The sequence below is a fragment of the Amyelois transitella genome, chromosome 8 (genome assembly GCF_032362555.1).
Source record: "Amyelois transitella isolate CPQ chromosome 8, ilAmyTran1.1, whole genome shotgun sequence".
Lineage (NCBI taxonomy): Eukaryota > Metazoa > Arthropoda > Insecta > Lepidoptera > Pyralidae > Amyelois > Amyelois transitella.
In genome coordinates this window covers 7,420,612-7,432,578 of record NC_083511.1, presented here as the reverse complement: position 1 = coordinate 7,432,578, position 11,967 = coordinate 7,420,612, and the positions used below count along the sequence as shown (strand labels likewise).

The window sequence follows — 11,967 nt, the reverse complement described above, 5'->3', positions numbered from 1 at the left end:
GAAGTTAAGTACATTTAATATTTTTCACTCAACTTAATATTTTTAAAAATAAAATTAATAAACTTTCGCATATTATTTTTAGTTTATTACCGGTTTGTATCACGAATACAGACTACAGTCAAAAATATCAGTTTTGTAAAGATACTACTGAGATATTGTTTACTGTCCAGTTCAGTCCTAAAATAGAAATTTTAATTGCTGTATCCCTTTAAAATGTTATCTGATATTAGTGAGTCAGCAATTAGTGAATAAACAAAGGTACCGGGGCATTTAATTTCTGACCTACAAGGGTTTTAATTAAGAACTCCGGTAGATGTGAAATAAAATGGCAACGCGATTAAAAAATAATTTAACTTTAAAGGACATTTTGGCATGCTGCTCCTTTTACGAGCGTAGGTAATTTTAATAAGTGCCTTTTTTCCTATCACCCTTACTGCGTATGAAAACAATATTAAAAAAAAACTTAATATTTCATTTCTTTATTTAAGTATCTAATTTCAATTGTACAAAATAAATGTAAAATCTGTATATTGCATTGATTTACTAATTTAAAATATTTACTCGTACTATCAAACAGTTAACTACTTACGAGTATAATTGGGTTATGAAAATAGTTTTGATTTTGAAAATAATTCCTACAATAAAAAATGTACTTAAAAAACTTCTGCTTCTTTTCACAAAATCAGTTCAACAAAAAGGAAGATTGTCAGAAATGACGCTATTAAAAAAAAGATTTTACTCAAAAAGATTTATTAAAAAAACAAAGAAGTAATCAGCGATACTACACCAAAATGTAGCCAATAAAAAAATATTACTTTCTTACAGTAAAAAATGTTCACTTTAAAAAAGATTATTTCTACTTTTACTTTACTTTTCTATTAATTAAAAGCTTTAAGAATCAGGCATCAACTCTTCGTAAGACACTTGCTTCAGTAAAACGGCTAAGTTGTTAACTACTGCTTCGCTTAAAGAATTGCAGATGGACGGTCCAACATCGGCCACTATTTCTCGCCATAGTTCATTCAGCATCACATTTATTTGATCACCTGAAAAAGGAAAAAAGATTTCAGCTTCGTTAACAGTCGACAACTATACGTAGTCAAGAATTTCGATGAAGTAAATTCCCGTAATAAGAGATTAGCAAGTCTCTGTCTCACTCTTGCGCCTTCTCGAAATGTAATAAGAATACTAAGTATAAGACAAGTTAAATTTCACATTCTTCCAACTGAATCCCCCGGAAAAGGTTGCGGAGGTCAAATGAGAGTCGCTTTGTGTAAAAACCTCTTTTACTCAATCTAGAAGTGTGGTCAATGGCAGACTCCAGGCATCCGTCTCAAGAGATTTGAACATAACGGGTCTAACGCAAAAAGAAAAGCTATAATATCAAACTATCGTTGTTGACGCACAATAGTTTCATTAGAACCATGACAATAGCTCTAATTAACTTTTAAATGTATCTCATTCCATGCAAAATTAGACTCATTGTAAACTTAATTTAAAATCAATATTGTGATATTACTGTGAGAGTAAATTACCAACAAAATAATTGCATTGCGGTGGCAATAGCTGATAACTAGTTAGGATAGATTATATATCACTAAACTAAATTTAAGGATCAATTTTACTCAAACTGATGAAACCAAAATGGTTATTATACTTTAAACTAAGTAATATACGAACCGAGTATTTTAAAATTTTCTATCATGACAGTTTTAAGTTTATAAATTATGGGACATTGAACATTTCAAAATTATTTGATATTACATGACATTTAAATTTAGTTAAGTGTAAGGGCACCGCCGTGCCACATTTAAAAAAAATTAAATTAGTGAATTCGTTGAATAGTTTTTAGGTGATTGCCTAGCATCCTGCCTCGGCCTTTTTAAGAATCTGTGTAGACAGAGCCTACAGTCTCAAAAACGCTAAATAATGGAACTGAGATTCAAATAGTGACAGGTTGCTAGCCCATCGCCTTAAAGAAGAATCCCAAGTTAATTAGCCTTTCCCTCGATTAAGTAATAGTTGAGCGATGAAAACCTTAAATGAACGTATTGCAACTATTAAAACAAACAGCAGAGAATGCCACCGACAAGACGTTATAAGAACATAATACTTATACAGAATTAATATGATTCTGGTACCCTTTCTCCTAAATAGGTTCGGCATGCCCTTTGTGTAAATGACAGCCTGATTATTGTACACATCCGTTGTATATATTAGTTTTCGGGCAGAATATAAATGGGAGTGTGGGTGATCATAATATTGAATTATTATCAGAAGATTCCCGAGGCTAGGATAAATGTTGTGTATACGTGTTACTTATTATTTTATATATTTCGATTTAAATTATATGTATGTGAATTAAGATAAAAATAACATCAGAATTCAGAATATTTAATAGCTGCGCCAATAATGACGAATTGCAAAGGCTACGTTGGATTGGAGGGCTAAATGATGGGATCAAGATTAAATACTAGTGGTAAGAGATTGCTAACTTGTAATTTACATAAAACTTTTCCTTGATGAAGAAATCAAGTCATTATTTCTTTAGCTTTAAGCTTATATAAAGTCACATTAGAATACATTGATAATTGATTCTTATTTTAACTTTAATACTAGAAAGGCTTGAGATTGAGGTGAGCTAGAAAAAAATTGAGGATATATCACATACCTACTCCCATTTCACTGAGTAAATTTTCTAATCTGAATACAGCTTTCTCGACGGTGTATTTGATGTCATGTTTATAAATTTTCCAATGAATTTTTCCGTCTTCCGCTTCTACAAGTTCGTACCAAAATCGGATATGGATTGTTGTGTTTTCTGAAATAAAAAAAATAATAATTATGATAAAAGAATTATGACAATAATTCTTCTCACTCAAAAAATAGATTGATTGATTTTGACAAGAAGAACTATTTGAAACTTACCCCGAAACTAAAAGATGTTCTGAGTTAGCTCTTAGGTATGTGGTACTGTATTTTTTGTAAGAATAAAAAAATATATCAAAAATCATACTCACTTAGTTTGATAGAGGCGTCGCCATTAGATTTGACTGGCAACACCATGATCCTCCCACTCAGGTCATACTTATTATTCACGTCTAAGTTCACCAACGCATCAGCAAATATGATTTGTTTCTTTAAATCGAACCTGAAAACAAAATTTTGTATCATTATTTTACGGACCATTTGCGGTAGTTGCTGTATTACCTTATTGTGTAGGTTCGTATAAATAAGGGGTCATATATGTATATCTGCAGATAACTATATACATTTTGAAACACATATACCCCACGCCTTTATCTCTTACAGGGCAGACGGAGTCAAGAATCCCAATACTTAAAGGCCACATTGAGCGGGATAACTTAATAAAACTGAGATTTAGAGGTGGTGTTAATTACAAATTATCTCCATAAAAGCCATGGTATCCCAAGTTTATGATTTTTCCCTTTTATGACTTTGATGATCTAAGCGAGGATTAGAAGTGTCTTACATACCCTATATTTTTCTCTATCACCCGACCAGTTAAGCTTTAAATGCCTAGAATATAATAGAACTTCCCATTGAATTTGTCAACCTATAATGAACTGCTCTAACGACGGAGTCATGCCTTATGGTCAATTAGGTTGGGGCCGTTTAATTACTGCTAATATTATGACGACCTCAACTTAAAGGGGGCGTTCAAATAATTAGGCCCAGGCGATGATTCAATGAATACAAAAGGAGTAATGGACTGAAAAACCTTGCAGTGATCTGGCAGAATTTGCGATGTTTGACGGAATCAAATTAGCCTGCTAATTAGATGTGGAAAAATTTAATTTGTTAGGAATAATTAACAATACTTGTAGTACAGCATTTGCTATTCTTAATTAGTCCTAAAATTTATGCATAACACAGTTTTGTTCAGTTTGTTTGTTAAGACGGAAACGGAGAAAAATCTGCTAGTGGTCTGAAAGAAGCGATTTAATAAATGTATGTTAATAGGAATGATAGCTGTTAAATCATAGGTTGGTAGCTGATGTCCTATTTAGGCTAAAATGTATATATTTGCCTGGTCTTTTTTGGACATTGATGGTGAAAAATTGTGTTAGTGCAGAAAGTATTTGAAAAATTGTGTTCAAACAAACACTGTTGGCGTCGAGTGCACGTTTGCAATACAACTATAAGTTTTGAAATATATTTAAGGAAGTAAGTTTTCTCGTAGGTGTTTTCTTGGATGACATCTTTGAATATTTGAAAAAATGTGCATCGCCGATATTTATATGCTTCAATATTCAGCTTTACTCTCACGGGTCTACTGGAAAAGATTTCTATTGAAATAAGTAGCACTTATGTACGACAATTTCTATTTTAATGGTCCTATATATTCTTTTACATACATAAATAAATAAATAATAATTTTTTTAAATGGGTGGCACTTTAGAATAGGACCTGATCTATTACCAGAGGATGTCGAAGCAGGAATGTTATACATTTATCTAGTGTAAGATGCCATGGTGGTCTAGTAGAGTGTCTTTTAGAACTCAAATTCTCTTATTAAGCTATCCGGCCAACCGTGATATGAATTTACGAGTAAAAAAGCAGCATCAATCAGTAAACAGCATGAAGGTAAGTACTTTTGACTATTTCAGAATTTAAGTTATAAATTAAATCCGCGGCTTTCAGAATTTACTTTATAAATTGAATCCGCGGCTACTAAAAAAAATCTGCTAATTTCCGAACCCGTGGGCATTTTGGGAAATCACTTAGTGCACTACTAGACCGTATAATGAATTACAAACGGCCAAATTCTAAATTTATAGCTACAGCAGTTTCATTTTTCAATTAAGTCAAACAGAGAGACTGTTTGACTTTTATATTTATATCATAAACCTGTTACTATAAAAATAGAATTTACCTCAAATCTATTAAATCCATATCAGCAAGTCCATGAAAGTAATTCTCCGAAAAGACCAGTTTGAGCCCATTCTTCCTAGGTATGAATACCGTCATTTCTTGTACGTACAGAGGGTCTAATGGAGGCAAATTCCTGTCTGGGTCCCCGAGGGAAAATCGCCTTATTGATTCCCTTGCTGAGTTTAACGCACAACCATTAAGGTTTGGATCGTTCCTTGAACATGACTTAATGTATTCCGCTGGAAATGAGATAATCCGCTTAAAAATGTAGGTATCGAATAATGCTTTTGTTGAAAAAAGTATTTTGCTTTATGTACATATTCTCAGTAATATTTTTGATTTAATAAAAAGAGTTTCTGAAGCTGAAATTCGACGTCGCTGTTTCATTTGCTTTAATAAATGTTGTAAATTATTAACTTGAATCGTTATGATTAATTGATCAAGATAGTAATGTAATTAAAAAAATACATTAACAAAAGTGTGCACTTATAAAAAAAAAATTAAAATTACTTACGCAAACTCGCAGACATAACATTATTAACTAATATTAAACAGACTGAGATAAAATACCACATTTTTACAACAAATGTCGCAACCAAAGGCACAGAAGTGAATTGTTTACAGTAATTCATTCAGTTTTATAAACCGACAATGAAATTGGACGTTACATAGTCCTCATTAGGGCAGATACCGACACTCCCAGAAAATTATGTCAACACGTGCATGACTTTAGTTCTTGAGAACATTACTTTAAAAAATCATCAACCATTGCGTGATTCCTTCACTCATAATCACTCAAGTACGTTAAAACAGCAGCTATGTATGTCAAACACGTTTCTAAGAAAATTGCATACCTCGAGTCGCGTGACAATCGTCATGTTTTAAAAGAAAACAATTGGTTGCAACTATTCGCGACCTTATTATAGTATATTTATAGATCTTTTGTTACTCTTGCGCCTTATACAATAAATGTAACTAGTGACGTTAATATGCAATGGAAATGTTATACGGTTGGTTGCTTTTGTGACGCAAACTTATTAAGTTGTATTATTTGCGTATCTGGATATCATAAATATGGGATTGTGACTATTGATATACGATGCTCTTACGATGAGTAAACCTTAGATTCTGCATGGGTTGCAAAGATCAGACAAGAGTTGCATTGTGTGCAAACCTTACCCTATTCAGCCCCGGCAGCATGGCATGCTGTTTTAAAAAATATATTATTGTTTCGCTTTCAATTATGGTGTGAAACGGGACAGCGATTGTTACTCACGCGATAAAAACGGCGTCGCGCGTGCCAAGCTACGGGGGCAGGATCATGGTGACAGGCGGACCCCGGACCGGTCTAGAGGTATGGATGCAATCGGGACTAACGCAAAGGGGATGATGGAATTTCAAACTTATAAACAATTCCTTATTTTATTTTGTTTAACATTCCTTCATTTGTTTAACATTGGAGTTTAAGTTACCTTATGTGGTCGGCATGATTACAACTGAAACCTTAAATTGCGTTACTACTCAAAGGTATGTGTTACATTGTTTTCAGTTTAATAATATCACGTGAGATATGAGTAAACAGTGACAATGCTACAATTTTAATTAAAAAAATAAGCTTGAAGGGCCATCATTTTTCACGCTACGCTTAAGTTTAGGGGCAATTAGTCACTCTGCAAAAATTCCACCCTGCGTAAGGCTAAGTGTCCACTTGTCAACGGCGCTTCTGGAATGCGTCATGGAATATGCAATTTATCACGCGAAAGTACGTTTGTATGTGATTTAGTGGAAAAAAATTATAATATTCTGTTTTAAACCATATTCTGGATGAGGCGGAAAAAATTTTGCTCTTATTCTAAAAAAAATCCGGGTGAAATATGCATTATTATGCATGCAATAGGATGATGTGTTTGATTTCTAGTGTACTTTCTTTAATTGCCTCTTACGATATATCCACGGGAAGATACTTATATTATTAGTTTAGTGGTTTTATTTTACACTACGAGAAACCCCACGGCAACTATTTATCCTATAAAAATTACATCAAGTCAATACACCAGCTAATTACCATAATTGCTTGTGCAAAATTCGTACCTTAGTCGTCTTCTTAAAATACACCCATAAATAAATTTATATCATAAGTAGTCTGTTACCTTGCACACTTGTCGAGGTAGACAGAGCCAATAGTCACAAGACATATCGAGCTTAAAAGGTAGTAAACACGCATTTCCCATAATTCACTTTTACAATTTGAGAAGCAGTTTGCTTTTTCAACAATCTTACATAAAAGCTATTATTTTACATTTATAATGTTACATCAGAAGTGTAATGTAATATTGAATCGTCATGTTTTGATTATTGCATATTATGGATGTACTAACAAAGTTAATGGAAATAATTACTACCTTTGAAACTCGATGTAATTGCAAATTATACGATAATGTTCGTTCTGATCACGATATCTAAAGTAACATACATATAATCAAACAGTTTTTAAGACTATAGCAAGTAGATACACATTAATTTAAAAATCAATAATCTTAACCAAACTAAGATAAGTTATAAAACTATCGTTTAAAAAAAAAACTTAAATCTTATGTCATTTTGAATTTGATAATAATTAGTAATGGTTCGTTCTTTTTACTTTCAAAATATTTTTAAGCTCACAATATTCATCTTATCATAACTTAATTCTTGCTTCTTTCTGTTCTCCTTATTTTAAGGTCATTGCATACCGTACCTAAAAAGCAAAGAACCCTTATGAGATTTTTATTTCGTTTGTCTGCAATGGGCTTTATAACAATATACAGTAGCTCCAACTCTTTTCGGCTATACAAAATAATTATAAATTATGTATTATGGATGTAGTTAATAGAAATTGGCATTTTCAGAATGTTTGACAAATCTTCCTTAAAGTAAAAAGTTTTAAATATTTCAATAACCTGAGAGGCATAAGAAACGTCTTTAATTATAAAGAGCCATAAATCTGGAAAAGATTGTAGCTATACTATTACTACTTCTATATTATTTATGAAGAAAAACAACATACCTACATACATAAAATCACGCCTCTTTCCCGGAGGGGTGGGCAGAGCTATACTATTACTACTTCTATATTACTTATGAAGAAAAACAACATACATACATAAAATCACGCCTCTTTCCCGAACGGGTAGGCAGAGACTATCTCTTTCCACTTTATGAAGAAAAACAAATTTTACAGAATTACTTATTTATTATTTAAAATTACTCTTTAATATACTTAAGTACCATTAGTTTGTAACATATGGAGTTAAATCTTCAATCACGAAATATCTTGTGGGTACACTGCTATAGAAACTTTTTAATAAGGAGTGAACTATCTCCAACGCCCTGTCCATTATACCGCCTCCAAAAGTACTGAATAATCCTCTCCAGTTTTGGTTCAGAAAATCGGTAATGAATTTACCTGAAAAGAAGAGAACGCTTAGTAAAAATGTAGTAGGTATATATTTTTTATGCCGATGGATTGCTGGAAAGCTCTAGAAAGAATATGATTATAGACGAAAATCATATGCGGTACTTTGTGTTAAATGATTTATATCTTAAACTTTGATTAGTTTAGGAATTAGTTTTAAAATCATGAGAGGTAATTTTATTCTACATATTATGTCAAAGACCTAGTAATAGAGGCCTGAAAATTAGTAATTAACCTGTTCAATGTGTAGAACAACTACTTACTAGATTCAACATTGCCCAAATACAAATTGTCCGCTGCAAACAGCATTCTTCCTTCGATTTCGTATTTATAATTCAGCTTGTCCGATTTGTCGATTATGTAAATCTCGCCGTTATGTTTTTCCAGCGCGAAGTCAAAATCTAATATGACATGGATTTTTTCTGTAAATGTAAAATTAAACATAGTTTTAAGATCGATACATACTAATATTATAAAGAGAAAATATTTGTGATTTTTCGTATATTTATTTTAAACGAATAAAGTCAAAAACTTTTCGCCCGATTTTAAGAAATCTGGCACGTTTGGCACAGCGTGAGAGAAAATAAAAATAACAAACAGAAGTAACAAAAACAATATTTTTCTTTTGAAATTACCGCGGGTTTGGCTAAAACGGGAAATTCCAGCTTCAACGCGTTACATCTCTGAGTCTTTAGTCAAGCAAATACTATCTGCGCCTTTTGTTCTTGACTATAGATACCTCTTAAGCCTCTAACTCCAATTCTTTACTCATGTAATTAATTTAAAAACGTTTTAATTTCTTTTTTTCCCAATACTTAACTTTTTCTTTACTTACTTATCAAGAGTATCATGTATTTACCTATTTTAATCCGTGTATTGCCATCACCGCGGACCGTTTCGTCTCCAAACAAAGTCCTCACAATATCACCAGATGACGCCGCCTTGTACCGCCCTTTCACCACTATATCACAGGTTACGTCCAAATGTGCTCGACTTGACTCTATGTCCACTCTGTAACATTGAATTGAATTTTGTTTTTTTTTTTTTTTTTAATTTTAACCTTGACAAATAAAATTATTCTTATCTCATAATCTTTATATATCTATCTGCTTAGCAGACAGTACGACAAATATCCTATAATTTGGTTTGAATGCACACAGGCATTCATTGGAGCATTTAGGTACAAAAAGGTAGATTGTGTGTCTTGTTAACCGCCTTAAGAAAAGGTCGTTCTCAGAATGATCAGTTTAAGTATGTTTATCAGCGATTGTCTCGCATCTCGCTGAACCCCTTTTTATGCGGTTTCCAGGAAAGTGCTTGTTACACTCAAGAAAAGGTTTTAGGAGGCTTTTTTACAAAAGTTATACTGTATTTAGTTTTTATATAAGGAATGTTACTGTTACTGTACAGTAGACAATACCTAATTGTAAGTGCTGCTACTCATAAAAGTTATATGGGAAAATCAAACATAAAAACTTGCAAAGATTATCCTTAATGACACATTAATTTTAAACAAATAGCATGCACAAAAAATAACGTATTAAATATATAAGAGTTTATATCAGTTGATTTCATTAATAGTTTTTGCGTTGTTGATATAAATAGACTAGGTTATATATGATTTGCGAGTAAAAAACCGGTTCCAAAGATGTTATCAAAGAAACATTACATTACAGCGAGATATATTTTTACAACAAACAACACGAGCAAATAAATATACCATTCCATTCTAGATTGTTCTTCAATTTTATAAGCGATCATACATACATACAAGCTGAACGTGGCGTTTCAGTTTTTTCGAGACTGTTGGCTCTGTCTACTCCGCAAGTGATATAGACGTGACTATATGTATGTATGAAAAAATGGTACATATATTTTCATTTCTGAATAACATATTTTAATTAAATCCCAGAAAGACTACAGGTACAAGTACCTTTAATGGTATGAAATAAAGTTTTAACTATTTGGTAAAGGTTTTCCGTTAAACATTTCGATGACGAACGAGATACTTAATTTATATTAAGAAAATAACTTCATGTATTTATAATTAAAGTTTTATAATGTAGATATATAATGAAATATAACACACTTTTAATTTAATCAAATAGTTAGTCGCCAGATAAGACTTTAAAAACTTTCACACCAATTTCACGAAGCGATTTGATAAGTTAATTCACTACTAACATAAAATAAAAATCTTAGTTTAATAAACTTCGAATTCTAATTTAAGTCTTTTTAAACTCTGTTCTTTTCGTATGGAATAAATGTATGTAATAAAATAATCTATAGTATAATTGATCTACGGTTTACTTACTTGAACCTATTAAAAATGCAATCTTTGAAACCTTTCACCACTCCATCAACGAGCGTCAGGTCCACAACGTTTAAGATTGAAACGGACACATTTTTCAGATGTAGGGGATCCAGAGGTGGAATGTTATATTCTGGTAGACCTGTCTTACTTATATCTTTAACAGCTTTTTCTAATGTGTTCTTACAACAAACTTCGTTGCCTATATTACATTTGTTTAAAGTGTCAACTGAAAAGATAAAAAACGATTCATAATTTACTCTACCTAATAGTAAAAAAAACATGTCAATGATATTAACAATTGTTATGATGCAATAGTTATAACACTTCTTCTCTTCTCTTACCTCATAGTTAAATGTGTATTAAATTTTACCCTTTGCACATTTCTCTAAAATTTTGAAATAAACATTGAATAAATAGTAAATTTCTTGAAAGTAAAAGCCTTATTACGTAGACAAATTTCATGACTTGAAACTAAATTAATTATGCAGTTGTGTGTTGTATTATTAATAAATTGTATAAAAAAATTTAAAGAGTATAAATAATTAAGTACTTACTGAAAGCAGATTGACAGAGGTAAGCGAAACACAACACGAAAATAAACTTTGCTATCATAATTGCGATTGTAAAATGGTAATGATAAAAAGAGACACGATTTATCCACAAATTTTTGTATTGAAATATTCCAAAACATGATCATCTCTCATTTATATAATCTGCTTCCAAGGCACCTAAACAAAGAAACTAATGAAAAAACACAACTGGTTTTGCGCTAATTAATTCCTCATGATGATGTTAAATTTAGAACATCATGTTTCAAACAAATGAATTGAATTTTTTCCGGCGTTCTTTTGGTTTGCCCGTTTGACTTTCTTGTTCAAATCTATGAATTTCAAAATTAAAAACAATACCAAGTAAGTAATGATTTTAGTAAGCCCAATTGGCATTTAAATTCCGGGCTTAACTGTCTATAAAATTTCCATGAATTCACAGAAACAGAAATCGCATAAAGCGTGACAAAATGACTTTCGTTTACGGTCAAAGAATAAATTAACAAGATACTAATACAATAATATTTTATTTTGATCATAACAACGGATAACCGTCATAGTATTACGAGTACTTTTCAGGGAGAGTGTAAATATGACTATGATGGAATATATTATTTCTTTCATCATAAATATTTTGTACTTTAGTACATATGCGAGTCTCTTAGTAAAGACACGGCTCGGGCACACAAATTTGATTACATGTGTTCTGTAATATTATTGCAAATTCCAGTATATTCTACGTATATTTTTTACTT

At 31.5% G+C, this 11,967-nt stretch overlaps 2 protein-coding genes across 3 annotated transcripts; both read right to left on the bottom strand.

The window, feature by feature from the left end:
• Positions 1-891: 891 nt before the first annotated feature.
• Positions 892-5,426, bottom strand: LOC106135066 (circadian clock-controlled protein daywake-like). The gene is made up of 5 exons (XM_013335254.2): positions 5,411-5,426; positions 4,898-5,135; positions 3,021-3,151; positions 2,672-2,821; positions 892-1,046 (listed from the first exon to the last, which is right to left on the bottom strand). Exons 1-5 carry the CDS (start codon positions 5,424-5,426, stop codon positions 892-894), a joined length of 690 nt encoding a protein of 229 aa, XP_013190708.2.
• Positions 5,427-7,536: 2,110 nt separating this feature from the next.
• On the bottom strand, positions 7,537-11,328 carry LOC106135927 (uncharacterized). 2 transcript variants are annotated; one of them, XM_060945525.1, is made up of 6 exons: positions 11,219-11,328; positions 10,665-10,890; positions 9,210-9,361; positions 8,614-8,772; positions 8,164-8,341; positions 7,537-7,633 (listed from the first exon to the last, which is right to left on the bottom strand). In XM_060945525.1, exons 1-5 carry the CDS (start codon positions 11,274-11,276, stop codon positions 8,166-8,168), a joined length of 771 nt encoding a protein of 256 aa, XP_060801508.1. In that variant the 5' UTR covers positions 11,277-11,328; the 3' UTR covers positions 7,537-7,633; positions 8,164-8,165. The 2 variants fall into 2 exon arrangements, with proteins under 2 accessions (XP_060801508.1, XP_013191794.2); XM_013336340.2 differs by lacking the exon at positions 7,537-7,633 and having other exon boundaries at positions 8,149-8,341.
• Between the last annotated feature and the right edge of the window lie 639 nt (positions 11,329-11,967).